The 16072-nt window shown below is 42.1% G+C and overlaps 1 protein-coding gene across 1 annotated transcript; it reads left to right on the top strand.

The window, feature by feature from the left end:
• The first annotated feature begins 209 nt into the window (after positions 1 to 209).
• dcaf12 (DDB1 and CUL4 associated factor 12) lies at positions 210 to 9779 on the top strand. The gene is made up of 9 exons (XM_061069085.1): positions 210 to 564; positions 2195 to 2485; positions 3925 to 4203; positions 4823 to 4883; positions 5050 to 5243; positions 6010 to 6075; positions 6452 to 6614; positions 6896 to 7074; positions 7815 to 9779. The coding sequence occupies exons 1-9, from the start codon at positions 505 to 507 to the stop codon at positions 7971 to 7973; spliced, it is 1452 nt and encodes a 483-aa protein (XP_060925068.1). The 5' UTR covers positions 210 to 504; the 3' UTR covers positions 7974 to 9779.
• Positions 9780 to 16072: the final 6293 nt, after the last annotated feature.

The following is a 16072-nucleotide window of genomic DNA, read 5'->3' as shown; positions in this document are numbered from 1 at the left end:
ATTTAAGTGAAATAGTTTTATATTATGATTCATTATAGAAAATAATTTACTTTCACTATTATTTCTATCACTGAAACAAAATAAACAGAGAGAAATTCGCACCGTCACCTGACCAATGGCCTGGCGCGTTTCACGTGAACGAGCACGAATTACGTCCGCGCTCCCGTACGACCTTGTTTTTGTTGATGTCTAATTTGAGTGCGGCTGCGCGCTGCTCAATGCTTTCGCCGTTGCTGACGCGAGCAGGAGAAAAGGACTGTGAGTCTCTGGGAAACATCTTCTACTGACTCCACCGGATCCGGAGCGACATTGTCCGGGGACGACAGGACCGATCATCTTAGCCAGCGACGAACCCACATCTCCCGTATGTGATCGCCCTCACCTCGTCGACGGACGCTGCCAGCGAGGGCCAAGGAACAGAAATAGCATATCGCCATTATATGACCCAGTGTCCAGCGTCACTTTTACCCTCCATGTGGGTGAGGGAGCTGTGTGTGTCGGATTATGGCGAGAAAAACAGTTAGCAGGAAAAGGAAGGCAGGAGAGCCCAAGGACCAACAACAGGTAGGCGGAAACCGGTGCGGCTCCGTATTAGCTAGCTAGTCAGTAATGCTAGCATGCTAACTAGCACTGGGCTAGCAGACTTATACTGTACGTCAGAGGCAGAATATCGATGACGTTTTGACAGATTGATTACCCAATTAAACTGCGTAGAGGTTATAAGAGATTAACAGTTGTAAAACATACACAAAACAAACGTATATTTAATCCTGTTTACTCAACAATAGTGTGATTATTTTCTAAAGTCAGTGTCTGCTAATGTTAGTTTGGCGTTAGCTAACGGCAGTCCGTTAACAGTTCGACAGCTAGCGTCATCCAAAGCGCTAGCTTTAGGCTAGCATTCAATACGATAATGATTAAATCACATTTCTGCAGGTAGACAACACTGACAGTAGCTTGTTTGGTTATGTTCGTCACATCTAATTCTCAAGCTGCCGTCCAGAATAATGTAACTCATCACTGAGGACTGAATTAGCTCCGAAGCTGCTAAATACCAGGAGTACCACTTAACCTAGCTAGCTAGCGTTAGCTGGAGGGATTGTGTCTACCATAGATTATTTATGGGGGACATTTGCTGAGCTGACAGACATCATTCCCCATCAGCACGAAGCTCTTAACCGTTCAGTCGACACTGAGCTCAGCTGCCACACATTAGATCTTTGACAACAACCGGAAAGTAGTCGTCACTATGCAGTATTGTTGTTTTCTCAGTATAAGACGATGCGTTACTGCATTGCATGGCAACGATGTGAACTCCAGTCTGGGGCCTGTGGGGCCACACACTCACCAGCAGGAGACAGGAATAGATTAGGCTAGACTGAACAAATCAACGGTGATATTTTACTTTGAACGGATAGAAGATGGAGGATTTCTTTGCATTTCTTTAATGTCATATGTGAGATTAGACACTGTGTCCACATCTGTCAGTGCAGAATGAATGAAGGGAGGAGGGAAGGGAGTCATTTATCTGATGATATCTTGTTTTTTATTTGTGGCTGTCCCGAATATGAATAACCACAAAAAATAATATGTCGCATTTACATTGACTGATTTTGTTACAATATAAATGTCCAATATTTACAAAAACTAAGCCTGCTGTTGCCTGAAGTTTTTTGAAGAGAAAAGCTTGTGTCTGTGTATAAAATAGATTTTGTTGTCTTCCTTTCCAGTGATAACATGGTTAATATCTTACTGGTGTCTGATGTTAGCTGTAGTCTACACCTTCACTGTAGTCAGCACTAACATGTCTGGGGGAGAGCAACACATTCAGTCCTATTGTGTGAACACCAGGTTTGTATTGACCCAGTCAGATAAAGCTTAATACTTTTATCATCTGCGTATTCTCTTAAAGCTGTGCTGGTGTGCACAATGGAGTTGTCATATGAAAATAGGGACAAAGACAGCTTAAGAACAAGTCTACTTTATTTATTAAATTAAGACCATTTATTTAAATGTTAATCAACTTTTAATTGCCATCAGGCATTGGTTAGCAACGCAATTGTAATCAATCTTCCACATTTCTCTGCTAAAGATATTTAATGATTGTCTCAGACATTTTGGACATGACAAGGGTCTTGTGCTTTCCCTGTAGAAAATATCAAGGCTTGAAAGCATTTCCCCTCTTTGTCCTCAGCTGGGTTGGTGTCAGGCGCCACACAAGCGGAGCCGTGTTTCTTGTTCGTCACGTCATGCCCAGCAGTGGTGGTGCAGTCGGCACTCAGTGGTTTGTGCCCTCCGTGGGCGAGAGTTCAGACCTCAGCAGCAGCATGAGCTGCGTTTCCAGCGGAGCCTCCGGGGCTTTGCAGCGGGCAGACTCCCTGGCATCCTCAAGGAGAGGGAGTTCTCTCTGGGCCGACTCAACAAGGTGTTTGCTTCACAGTGGCTCAACCACCGGCAGGTGGTGTGTGGGACCAAGTGCAACACGGTAAGATGTCCATACATTTCTAACCTTTATGTATTGGTTAGACATACCCATACGTAACAACTTTCATGGCAGACAGGGGCGCGCATGTGTCTCTGCTCGTCTCTGTCGCCCAGTTTAAATACGTTTCTAATAAACTCCATAGCGAACCAAAATAAACGCAAACCGAACCCCCCAGGACATGCAGCAGGGTAATACAGCACGATACAAGGACCCCAGACATGCAATGTGCCCCAGCCCTTATACCGAAGTGTTGGTTCTCGTGACATTCCTAGTCTGTCATGAAATATTTTGGAAACCATAAAATGAGGGAGTAAAAATTGAATTCAGCAAAAAGAGGTTGGAATGGTATGAACATTTTGTATCACAATTATAGTGACCCAAATTTTCGGGATTATCATTATTATCGTGGTAATGTTAAAATATGCCTCAAATTTCAAAAGTAACTGACTGACTATTGTAATTATTGTAACTATTGTAAGTTTTATATTGACATAATATATATTATCAATGAAAAAGTTGATAGTATTTTGATTATTTATTGAAGGTCAACAGCTTGTTATGTTAAACACATGCAATGTGGCGACAGTGGATGTTAGCATTTGTTAGCTATGGTCAGAGATTATAACAGTTCTCCTGTTACTGGCCCCACCTGCCTGCCACTACTTCTTCCCTGTATTTATAACACACAACAAATGCTGCGCCTGCATCTTAGAGACTTGCTGACTTTGGTTGATGCTGCATTATCAACTCACACGTAGAACTGATATTTATAATAACCTGCTGAATTCATATTTATTTTCCTGTATAAACAGGGAGTTGCTTCTTTTCCAAAGATGCAGTTAAAGATGTTAAAGTTAAAGTTCAAGATTCAGCGTTTCATCAATCTGCGGCAAGAACATTTCTGTCTGCAGGAGTGTGTGTGTGTGAGAGGTTAATCGTAAAACCGGTTACCCTACTCATGGTTTTCAGTTTGGCCACTTCGGGTTTCTATCCCCACATATGGCCGATGATGTTGGCCTGCAATGGTCGCAATATATTTATATATATTCTGTGTGTTTGTATAGATATATATATAAAGCGTACACAAGAGTGGTTTGCTTTTGGGTCCAAATCCGAGGTTGTGCTCCTCAGTTGGAAGTTGTTAGTGTGATTCACCACCAGTTAAGCAACATTGTGCCTTTGAAAGAGAGTCGGAGAAAATTTATTGGCCTCAACAATTTCAGATAAAAAACTTCCAGTAGTCCACAGGTTTTTACATCCGGATTTGCTTTGGCATATTCTTTTGAATAATAGTCAGTCTAAAATGGGTCATCCTCTAGTATTCCCAGAAAATAAATCTGACGCACATATTATCATTTACCTGTTTACATGTTTAAGATCTTTCATTGTGTCAACTCAATGTTAGGCTAAACGTGTGCCTTTCCTGTTTTTACCCACAGCTTTTTGTAGCAGATGTCCTGACAGGGCAGATAACACGCATTCCCATGCTGAAGGACAGGGAGTGTCATGGTGGTGGCTCAGCAGCTGTGGGTGCGGTGGTGGCGGGGCGACATTACTACCCCACCGGAGGCTCTCGCTCACGCATGGACCAGCAGGGCTGTGGAATCCATGCTATTGAACTCAACCCCTCGAGAACGCTGCTCGCCACAGGAGGTGACAACCCCAACAGCTTGGCCATCTACCAGCTGCCCACACTGGATCCTGTGTGTGTTGGAGATGTAAGTGGTTTGGATTAGTTTGGCTCTACAGACGTCCATTGGCTGGAGCTGCACTGAGATCAGGGCGGTGATGGTTGATTATTGTGATTGCCCAGTGAAAAACTGCATGCCCTTTGCAGGACTGCACACACGTTGAGTGGAAGCTTCTGATGTTATGTCAATTTCTGTCTGCTTACCTGGAACAATAAAAACTTTGACATCGCCGACTTGACTGGCAAGCCAAAGTTTTTATAATAAAGAGAAAGGGCAACAGTGGGGCAAAGATTGACAAATCATAATGAAACTGTGGTGGGACAAATTTGACTTTGTGGGATCACCACTACCTAGGTAGCAAATGGGGCACACTGAAGTTAGGTTTCATGTTTGATGAGTCACTCTTAGATGGCCATTATCTGTGAAGTTGTTCAGCTGTCCAAGACACGAATACCACAGATAATAATTTGATCAAAGCAGAGCCGGGGTTAATCAAAGAATTCCAGGAAGGGTGTTGAATATGAAGATTATTGGTTGATCATTCATGCACCATGTTGGCATCAGCTGTTTGGCGAATCCAGCTAAGCACACGACGTTGAAGATGATTTGTTGTTTTGCTTTTCTCATAGTAACATTTGTTTTTCAGGATGGCCACAATGACTGGATCTTCTCCATAGCATGGATCAGTGACAGCATGGCGGTTTCTGGTGAGTTGTCTTTTTGACAAAAGTTGTCTGGAATCTAGTTTTCTGATTCCAAGTCAGTCTTCTACGTACCCCATTGACAATCGTATCTTTTATTATGTCACATTGGGATGTATTTAGTAGATGAGTAGTCTTGGCAATAATAGACTGTGTGTGTTTTAATTCGTAGGGTCCCGAGATGGCTCCATGGGCCTGTGGGAGGTGACAGATGAAGTAATGAGTCAGGCTGAAAGGAGTCAGACAGAGGAGGCCGTACCCTCCTACGCCCACATCTCCCACCGGGCCCTCAAGGACATCCCCAAGGAGTGCACCAACCCATACAACTGTAAAGTCCGTGCTCTGGCCTTCAACAACAACCATAAAGTAAGGGTCCTTCTGATGCAGCTGTTGGGAAACCATGATCAAGAAAAGTATTGATCATTATGTGATGAACAGTGTTGCTATTGTGGAGTCAACACGAGTCAGAGATGTCAGCTGAGTCTGTGTGTTTGCCAGTAGCTCGCTGTTACCTTTCCTTTTAAGTTCTGGGACTCATCATACTGAAGAATCTGCTTACAGTGATAAATTTGACCCGCCAACATCTTATTAAGGATTTTCTTACATTTCTTCATAAGTGATAGTTCAGTGAAAACAGAAAATGCACTCTTTATCTACTCACTACTATGCCGATACAGGGGTGGGTGAAGTGTTTGAGTCCTCTACTTCTGGAGTCTCAGGGGTAAACAACGTTACAGCCAAATCCAATACTATTGAAGTAAATGGTGACTCCTTCTTCAGACTGATTAAACAACAGAGAAAGCTTGACATGCCTCTTCAGTGTGCGTAGATTCTGTTTTTGCATAAGAACAAATCCCAGATGAGAAAACATTGGTGAATGTCAGAATATTCGTTAAAAAACTGCACAAGTGGGTTTAAAGAAGAAATGTCTTCTTTAGAACGGTTGGTGAATGTGCCCAATAGGGGAAATGTGATCTTAAAATATTAAGATTAAGGGTGATTTACATCTAAGTAAAAAATCAAAATGATCACTTGGAAGGAGCTGTTGTTTCTTGTTTCTTCTCCACAACTTCACCTCAGCCTCTGTCATTTACCATAAGTCTCATCTTCTTGTGCGGTTTTTTCTTTGCAGGAACTGGGTGCTGTTTCTTTGGATGGATACTTCCACCTCTGGAAAGCTGAGCACAGCTTGTGCAAGGTAAATTAAACATTTGACTAATAATTATTAGGTGACTCATCTCCCCTGCTTACTGAGGTGACGCAGCTTCCCCGCTTACTGAGGTGACACATTCAACGAATCATAAACAGGAGGTGATAACAGCCTCTGTTTAGTTTTATATTTTTTTTTACCTGCCCTCCTGTCTAGTAAAGTTATTGAGATCACTTGTCCGCCAAAAGACTAAGTAGTTCTCTGATTCCCTTATATATATATATATATATATATATTTTTTTATATATATTTTTTTTTTTAATGGAGCATAAATGTGCATTCTCACACTCTTGTGCTCAAATATCACAAAGAAACGGTTGTTGACAAGTTAAAATCTTTGACATTTTATGGTGTTTCCCTTCAGATACTGTCCACCAAGCTGCCTCACTGCAAAGAGAATGTGTGTTTGGCATATGGACAGGACTGGTCGGTGTACGCTGTGGGTTCTCAGGCCCATGTCTCTTTTCTGGATCCACGGCAACCTACACACAGCATCAAGTCGGTCAATTCCAGAGAAAGAGGAAGTGGTAAGTGATCTGTAAACATGCCGCACAAGCAGAGAGCTGCTGATCTCCCTCAGCTACTCAATCAAGATGTTTGCTTATTTAATATCTTTCTCATTTGGGCCTCTTTGTTTCTTGTACAATAGTTGTGGATGCTCTTTAATTTCGTTTGTAAACTATGTGTCAGAGCTCAGTGTAACTGTTATGGGAACTAGCCTTTAGGTTTGAGGGCTCAAACAAACAGGAGGGGTGGTGTTTACATTTGAGGAGCTTTGCATTTAAAACATCAGTGTGTGTTTGTGCAGGAATCCGATCAGTGAGTTTCTATGAACACATCGTGACAGTCGGCACCGGCCAAGGTTCACTGCTCTTCTACGACATCCGGGCTCAGAGATTCCTGGAGAACCCTTTGAATCCAGCAGGGGGGTACCGGAAGTGCCCAGGAGATGGCATCATCAAGCTCACTACTGGCAAAGGCTGGCTGGTAATGATTTTATTTTATTTATATATTTTTTGCAATCTTTTTTGCCATGGAATGATGATGAGCTGCTGAACTGTAGGGTTTCTGACTATTAAAGCTGCTATACAATTATGAACTAAAATTGTACTTAGAGTGGATACCTACACCAAGGTCCAACACTCATGAAACCACGTTTAAGTCTACAGGATGGCTGGTATTTTTTTTAAGGATATTTCCCCCTCCATTTATTAAATTTTAATTTAAAAAAAAATGTAAAAAAGTATTTGAAATAAAATATCTCTGTCCAGACAAGGAAAACCATAAAAGCTCAAACAATCATGCAGGACCATTAGGTGGCGATAAAGTCGAGATCACAGATTCATCAAATTCCAGGGGACAGCACTGTCTCCCTTTTTAGAGACTGAGTGCCTTTTTTGTTTTTTTTTGCAAATTATTCCCATTAGTGTGGACAAGGCATCAACTTTGATTATTCCCCTAAATATACCTGATCCATAAATTGTCTGTCTCACAATGTAAATAAAGTTAATTTAATGGGTTCTTTCATAGTCCATGCTACATCCTTTCACCAACTTGTGTGTTTATCCATCCAGTAGTTTTTGCGAAATCATGCTAACTAACAGACCATCAAACAAACAAATGCAGATAAAAACATAAGCAACCTTGGCGGAGGTACTAACTTACATATTCTTAACATTTACCTTTCCTCCTTCTCCTTTCTCCACAACTCTCCTTGTCACCCTCAGAATCACGACGAGACGTGGAGGAGCTACTTCTCAGACATTCATTCCTTCCCCAACGCGGTGTACACCCACTGCTACGACGACTCTGGCACCAAGCTGTTTGTAGCGGGTGGACCTCTCTGCTCTGGCCTGCACGGGAACTACGCAGGATTGTGGAGTTAGCCCTCTTTCGTCTCCTCCACTGCCACTTCCCCCTCGTCCAGATTTATACTTTTACCAGTCCCTCCAATCCTCTCCCTCTTCCAGTCTGCTGTGACATGACTGTCCTTGTCCATCCCGCTGACTGTCACTCTGTTTTACTCACACATGGACTCAGGAGCATGAATATTGTTCTCGTGTGTGAATGTTTCCTCCATTATTATATCCCTCCTCCTGCAGTTACTCCATTTCTTATCCCTCCTCCAATTGGTTGATTTGTATTTCCATATAAAAGTGTACAAACATTTAACTAGTAATTTTCCAGAGCTGCAGAGTCTGCCACTGAGGAGTAGTTTGGGAAAACATTAAGAATAAAGTTATACATATTCTCATAATTTATAACGTACACAACCAGCCCGTGCACAGGGATTAGGCTATGGCCTTCTTTTGTATGTAAGGAAGGTGTTAGTTGCTTTGTCTGTGATCAATGACAGTGTCTTTGTGAAATGTTCGTGGAGATCTGTTTTGTTCTTTCACTGAAAATGGATGGCAATAAGAGAGCGAGGCGGAGAGGAAGGAGGACTGAAGAGACGATTCATTTTTAAGGACTGAACCTGAGTGCAGTTTGACAGAGAATATTTACTGGTTGGAACAGGTCCTGTCCTGTCCCCAAACAATCACTGAGAAACTTCTCTCTTCTCCTGTCTGAGGTCAAATGAAGAAGCCAATCAAAATGGGACTTTGTGTTCATAACTTTTCTCACTGAGATGATGTAAAGGAGAAATATAAAGATTGCTCAAATGCTGTGTTGCTGTTATGCTATGACTTAATCCCATCAAATATATTTTATTTTTTTTGTGTGATTGACAGGCGTACCCCTTCTGATATACATATTTGCTTTGTGTATCTATTTTCTCCTTCCTGTGTCACCTTTATTCAATTGGTCAGGGGTATTTATATAAGCTTCTTTTGAATGACATGTCTATTTGCCCTCTGCTTGTATTCCTGCTTTATTTGACCAGAATGCGTTCAGCAGATTGGTCGACAGTGTTGGAATCCTGAACTGTAACCATTCTGTTGGTAGAGAATCCACCCTAAGATTTTAAGTTTTGGTAGCAAGTGTCATCAGATATGATGACTGATAGAGGAGCCTTTAATCACTGGATTAAATGCCTCATTGGTTCTGGGCCTCCTCCACAGAAACTGGGGAGAAGATAACGTGGTAGCTCACCTTGTTCTTGTGAACCAAGCAAGAAGAACTAATGAGAATTGTTTGGACTGTACCAAGAAGTTGGAGGCCACAGGCACATATCTGTTTGTCGTTGCAGTTCTAAATGTTTCTCTTCTTCTTTTTGTATCAAGGAGTGAGTAATTCTGCTCTTTCCCTTGTTTGGTAGAGGCAGGGTAGACTCAAGTTCTGTTTGGGTTTTATTTTGGCCTTCAAGTCTTTCTGTGAAAGACTGCCACAGGCGATCATTGTTTTCCTTTTCTACATGGAACTTTCCACCGGTTTTCATGATAATGACAGAATCGAAAAGAGGAGCCCCCTGATTATGACCACGAATTGAACAAAGAACCAACACTTTAAAAGTGTATTTTATATATAAATGTGTATATGTATGTGTAAAATACATAGGGACAATTGCATACATTTGTATGTATATGTCTGAGGAAGTGTGGATTGATGTCTATTTGGTGATGCCCTGTTTTTTTTTTATACACGCCTCATGAATGTTTTTACAAATGACTGAATCTGAGGATATTGTAAGATAAACATCTGGAAAAAAACAAGCTATTAAATCTTTAAAAAGAGTAAATAATAAAAATGAAATGTACATTAATGTTACAATTGTCTTTTTTTAATGATGGATTTGGCCTTTCACAAATTAACAACGCAGCAGGAGATTCAGGTGAGGCGTGGCGCAGAAGGAATCGATATTAATTCTGTTGCAGGGATCAAATAGCGCCACTGACAACCAACTGCGTTAACACCTTTTGTGTAACACCGTTATGTTGTAATAATCTCGGGTAGGAAGTGTTTTTAAATTAAAATGTTTCACCTACATGGTTACATTTAAATAAAGAACATTAAAACCTTCCAATTTTCAAAATGTAAACAATAAAAGCCTTAAAGCTGTCAACATTAGCAGACATTAGCTGGCACAATATAAATCTATAAAACGTCATAAATAACTTGAAATAAAAGCTAAACTTGAGTACTGTCTGTACTGCCATGTTCGTTTATTTTTCCTCATCTAGTTTTCTCTTTCTCTCATAAAGGATATTATTTAAGAAGGGATGACGAAGTGGAAATTCGTCCACATTTGATTTCTTTAGGCAAATGTTCAATGAAACGACCCAAACACACTAACAGTGATATTTATCATGTTTATGAGAATGATGTTTTGCTTTGCTGCTGTGACAGTTTCAGAGCTGCGGGCAGGAAGAGTGAGAGGACGGGACTGAAGAGAGAATCCTGCGTGAGTATCAGGACGTCTCTCTCTCTTTATATTTTTACTTTGAGGTACTTGTACCAGTACCATTTTTGTCAGGCAAATTAATTGGCTTTTTGAGGGCTTTAACATGCTCAAATTCTTAAAAAAATTTGCAGAAAATTTGAAAGTGGTGAAAATTTACGTATTCAACGGTGCCCCCCCCGAGACCCCGGAAACATGCTCACATTGACCGATCTTAACAAAAATCAATACACATGCTCTGTCCCTATAAAAATAAATAAATAAATAAAGAAAATTAAATAAAGAAATACGCTCAGCATTAAATCTGTAATGAATCTGACACGCGGGTTGAAGAGAGATATTTATAATGTAGAGATATTTGTATGAGACACACTGGATTCATGGAGTAATAATCCTTACAATTGTCCCCCCCCCCCCCCGAGAAAAAAACTTTGTTTCTGCCAGTTTAACATTTTATTAAAACGAAAAAGGAAAATCTACTTTGTAAACACAGTACACAGAACAGCCAAAACATACATAGGCTACACACAAGTATTGGGATGTGCAAAATCTTCGTAGAAATTAAAAAGTCATCCATAAATACAAACTTAAGGCTATTATATACTACTACGTGTCCGTTTTTTGATTTTTACTTCTCCGACGACTATCCGTCTAAAAACAATTCCCCGCCAAACCCATAGGTGGCGCAACGGAAGACGAGCTCAGAGAAGCCTACCCCATTTGGGAAGAAGAAGTCCACGTGTCTCTGTTTATATGTTAGCCTGCCTCCCACACACTGAACCATGGCAACTAACAGAACTAAATAAAGTGACACCCAGCGGGTCAAGATGCTGATGTAATCGTTTCTTAGCGCAGCGGTTCCCCGGTCTTGTTTCCGAACTGTGTTGCTGATTCCACAGCTTGAATCTGCTTGAGGCTACATGTAGCTAGAAGCTACCCTGACCTAGCTCCCCCCCAGCTTCCACACACAGTCAGCAGGGACTCCCGGCACTAACTACTACCCAGTGTTTGCTTCTAACCTGACGGTATTATAGAAACAGTGTCATGATAGAAGTGGAATTAAAGTCGTGACGGCGGGTTCTTGCACTGTTACCACCGCAGTTAGCATGGTGGCTAGCCTAGCCCGCTAGCCTAGCCTGCTAGCGCCGTTTTGAAAGCTCGTTATAACCGTATGTGACCGTGCACACATGCCCTCAGTGCTCTAACGAGCCACCGTCAGCCGGACAACTCCGCTGGCTTAACACACACGTCACATTAATCGTAGAATCATAGTTGTGTTCGTGTTTGTTGCTAAAAGTAAACAGGAAGTTTGAGGTCCGGAAATACGGAAATGACGTCATACGGAAATTATGTAGTTCGCGGACCAATCACAGCCAAGAGCGGTCCGTCGGGTCTCCAACATGAAGACGGATAGTTAGAAAAATCAGACGTGTACGAAAAGCTGTCCGAAGCATTCGGAGAGGGCGTTTCACGACGGATAGGGCGGTCTTATCTGTCCGTAATAGAAAAAACGGAGAGGCATAAATTGGCCTTTAAAAGCAGAAGTATACAAGTTAGCAATCTTCTTCAATAAAGAAAAGATTTAGAAGCAGAAAATTCACACAATTTTACTTAACTTTGTAAACACACTATGTAGAACAGCTAAAACACACATTCAAGTAAAGTCCAAAATCAAAATATTCAAACAAAGAATCTTATACCGAACATTTTTTAAACATTTAATACTGTAAGCATGCAGCCAAGGTGCTCTCCCCCTTTATTTATCAACTGTTTGATAAATCGAATCTAATACAAAAGCATAATAGAAGGTTAAGTAAAGTAACATCTAGCTGGCGTCAGTTAGGCCTACTTGTAAAATGCATAATGTTTAACAGTAAAATCTCAATTTAGCTTGCACCTAAGTTATAACATATTTGAGTGCGCTAACATTAGCAATAACGTCAGCTAGTTCGAGGTGTATGCATAGGCTAACCATTAACGAACCATCGTAACTTTTTTTGAGCAATTAAATATATCTCTTGTTTTGCCTGTTTTGTGATATACATGCCTAAAAGGTGCCTGATATTTCTATACTGAAATAACATCGGCAATATAATTGTAAGCTATTTTATTTAATGACGTTATTGTCGAGGGTTGATTTGTATTTCCTGTTCTAAGCGGGTTGTTGGTAGTGACTCTTATTTTGAAAGGGGGTTTTAAAGGAAGTGGGTTCTGTGATGAGTGAAGTTGCAAAGTGAGCAGAGAATAAACGTGCTGTGCCCAGCGCATGACCTGCTCTTGTGTCCTTTGTCGGCTGAGGCCGGACCTATGATACAACTAAACGCTCGGCTACATAATTATTATAACTATGATGATTTTTCAGTTGCCTAATTTTTGGTGCCCCCTTAGGACTTGGTGCCCTACGCACAGCGCGTAGTTCGCGTTGTGAGAGCGGCGGCGCTGTTCAGAACTAAAACAAAAAATATGAAATGGATGAGATGAAGCCATTTAACTACAGCCCACTGAACAACGCGATGGCACAGACTCCTCGGCTTCCGTCCGAGGTGTGGAACCTGGTTTTCACTTGCCTGTCCACGGCAGACAAGTTGAGCGTGCGGGCTTCCTGTAAGAAACATCCACTGCTAAGTGGGCCACAACTACAGCTAATTGGGATTCAATCATGGCTAACAGGCCTTCATTTAACTGGGCAACAACCACACCTAGCAGGGTTACAATTACAGCTAGCCAGTCTTCATTCTCAGTTAACTGGGCTACAAGCACTACCAGCCAGGCTACAACCACAGCTAGCCAGGCTACATCCTCAGCTAGCCGGGCTACATCCTCAGCTAGCTGGGCTACATCCACTGCCAGCCAGGCTACAATCACAGCTAACCAGGCTACATCCTCACCTAACTGGGCTACATCAAAAGCCAGCCGGGCTTCAACCACAGCCAACCGGGCTTCAACCACGGCCGGCCAGGCTTCAACCACAGCCAGCCGGGCTTCAACCACAGCCAGCCGGGCTTCAACCACAGCCAGCCGGGCTTCAACCACAGCCAGCCGGGCTTCAACCACAGCCAGCCGGGCTTCAACCACAGCCAGCCGGGCTTCAACCACAGCCAGCCGGGCTTCAACCACAGCCAGCCGGGCTACAACCACAGCCAGCCGGGCTACAACCCCGGCAAACCGGGCTTCAACCACAGCCAGCCGGGCTACAACCACAGCCAGCCGGGCTTCAACCACAGCCAGCCGGGCTTCAACCACAGCCAGCCGGGCTACAACCACAGCCAACCGGGCTACAACCCCGGCAAACCGGGCTTCAACCACAGCCAGCCAGGCTACAACCACAGCCAGCCGGGCTACAACCTCAGCTAGCTGGGCTACATCCACTGCCAGCCAGGCTACAATCACAGCTAACCAGGCTACATCCTCACCTAACTGGGCTACATCAAAAGCCAGCCGGGCTTCAACCACAGCCAACCGGGCTTCAACCACGGCCGGCCAGGCTTCAACCACGGCCAGCCGGGCTTCAACCACGGCCAGCCGGGCTTCAACCACGGCCAGCCGGGCTTCAACCACGGCCAACCGGACTTCAACCACAGCCAGCCGGGCTACAACCACGGCCAGCCGGGCAACAACCACAGCAAAAGGTCTACACAGTGGTGACTCAGTCTGCCGTGCAGTCTGATACGCATGTTGACCGACAGCTTCCTGGTATCGAAGGTAACAATCCAATAGCAAAGTGTAACATTAACTCAAATAAAAAGCTACGTGTGGCCAGAGGGCTAAGGGATGTAAATGGGAAACAAATCATTAATCAGGCAATCACAAAACACAGGAAGTGGAAAGTCTTTCAAACTGTCAACCACTCCAGAATAATATGGGATCCCAAAGTTAAACCTAAGGGTTTATTTGGTGGTCATCTTAACATAAGAAGTATTGTATCGAAAAGTGACCAAATCCAGCATCTACTAATGGAATCAAATTTAGATTTCCTCTGTCTATCTGAAACCTGGCTACATGAAAACTCACCAACTGCAGCACTAAACATACCAGGCTATCAAATGTATAGACGAGATAGGGTGAAATCAAAGGGAGGCGGGGTTATGGTCTATCTGAAGGATTGTATCCAATGTAATGAATTACTGCTGTCAAACTGTGATTTGGAATGTATTTGCTTGAATATCACTCTATCACCACAAATGTCTTTTATTCTTATTGTAATGTATCGCCCACCCTCCTCAAATAATGATTTTTATGAAAAATTCCAAAACATGCTCAAGGAATGTCATTTTAAGAAAGAGGTGATAATAATGGGAGATTTTAATGTAAATTGGGAAGATAGATCAATTAGAAAGAACCTCAAACAAATAACCGATGGGCTAGATCTCTCACAGCTGATTAAAGGTCCAACAAGAATAACCCAATCCACCAGAACTCAGATTGATTTAGTGTTCAGTAACAGACCGGAGAGAACCTCAAAAACGTACAACATGATAACTGGGCTATCTGACCACAATCTAACTCTTGTGGTCAGAAAGTTAACAAAAAAGAGATTTAGCTCCTCTACTAAGGAACATGAAAGCATTAGAATCCCCAAGAACATGCAAGAGTCTTTTAAAAACACTATTCATAGTTTTAACTGGAATGATCTGTTATTTGGAAAAAACCTGAGTGAGGGCAGTCAAATATTCTCAAGTAAAATTCAGAGTATAATTGCAGAATTTTCCCGTAGCATTAGGAGTAGGAATAAAAAGAACAGTCTTCCCTGGATAAATGCAGACATTTTGAAACTAATGAAAGAACGTGATCTTGCATTAAAAAAGGCCATTAGAACAAAATTTTATCATGACAAATATCACTTTGCCATGTTAAGAAATAAAGTGATAACAGGTCTGAGGAAAGCTAGGGCTGATTTCTTTATTGCTATAATTAGTGAGGCACGGGGTAATCCGAAAGTAATATGGACTCAGTTAAAAAAACTCATGGGACAACATCATAGCGCAGGAAGGTCAATTGAACTTGACTTGAATGGAAAGCTGACCAAGGACCCATCTGAAGTAGCAGTAGCTCTTAATCGATACTTTGTTGATTCTGTAGCAACTATTGCAAAGGGCTTCTCGACTGATCATGTTAATGTGTCTTCAGTAAACACAATGGAGCCAGCCTTCAGTATAAACACTGTCTCAGAAATAAAAATCACAGGTATTATTAAATCTCTCAAACCCTCAAAAGCTAAAGATTCATTTGGTATGGACTCAACGATGCTTAAAGATATCGGTTCATCATTAGCCAATCCCATCACTAAAATTGTTAATCTTTCAATATCCCAAGGGCAGTTTCCAAGTATTTGGAAATCTGCAATTGTCACGCCAATTTTCAAATCTGGTGATCATCATTCCGCCTGTAACTATAGGCCGATCAGCATCCTCCCTATAATGTCTAAAGTAGCAGAAAAGTGTGTAGCTGAGCAAATCATACACCACCTGAACAACAGCTCATTCCCCCTTCATCCAATGCAATTTGGCTTCAGATCCAACCACTCAACCGAGACGGCTAATTGTTTTTTCATTGAGAAAATTAAATCACTGTTGGATAAGCGTGGCGTTGTCGGTGCTGTCTTTCTTGATCTCCGCAAAGCATTTGACACTGTGAATCACAAGGTTC

This window comes from Limanda limanda, chromosome 4 (genome assembly GCF_963576545.1).
Source record: "Limanda limanda chromosome 4, fLimLim1.1, whole genome shotgun sequence".
NCBI classification, from domain to species: Eukaryota; Metazoa; Chordata; class Actinopteri; order Pleuronectiformes; family Pleuronectidae; genus Limanda; species Limanda limanda.
Note: the sequence above shows the minus strand (reverse complement) of the source record. Positions and strands in the feature narration are given on the sequence as shown.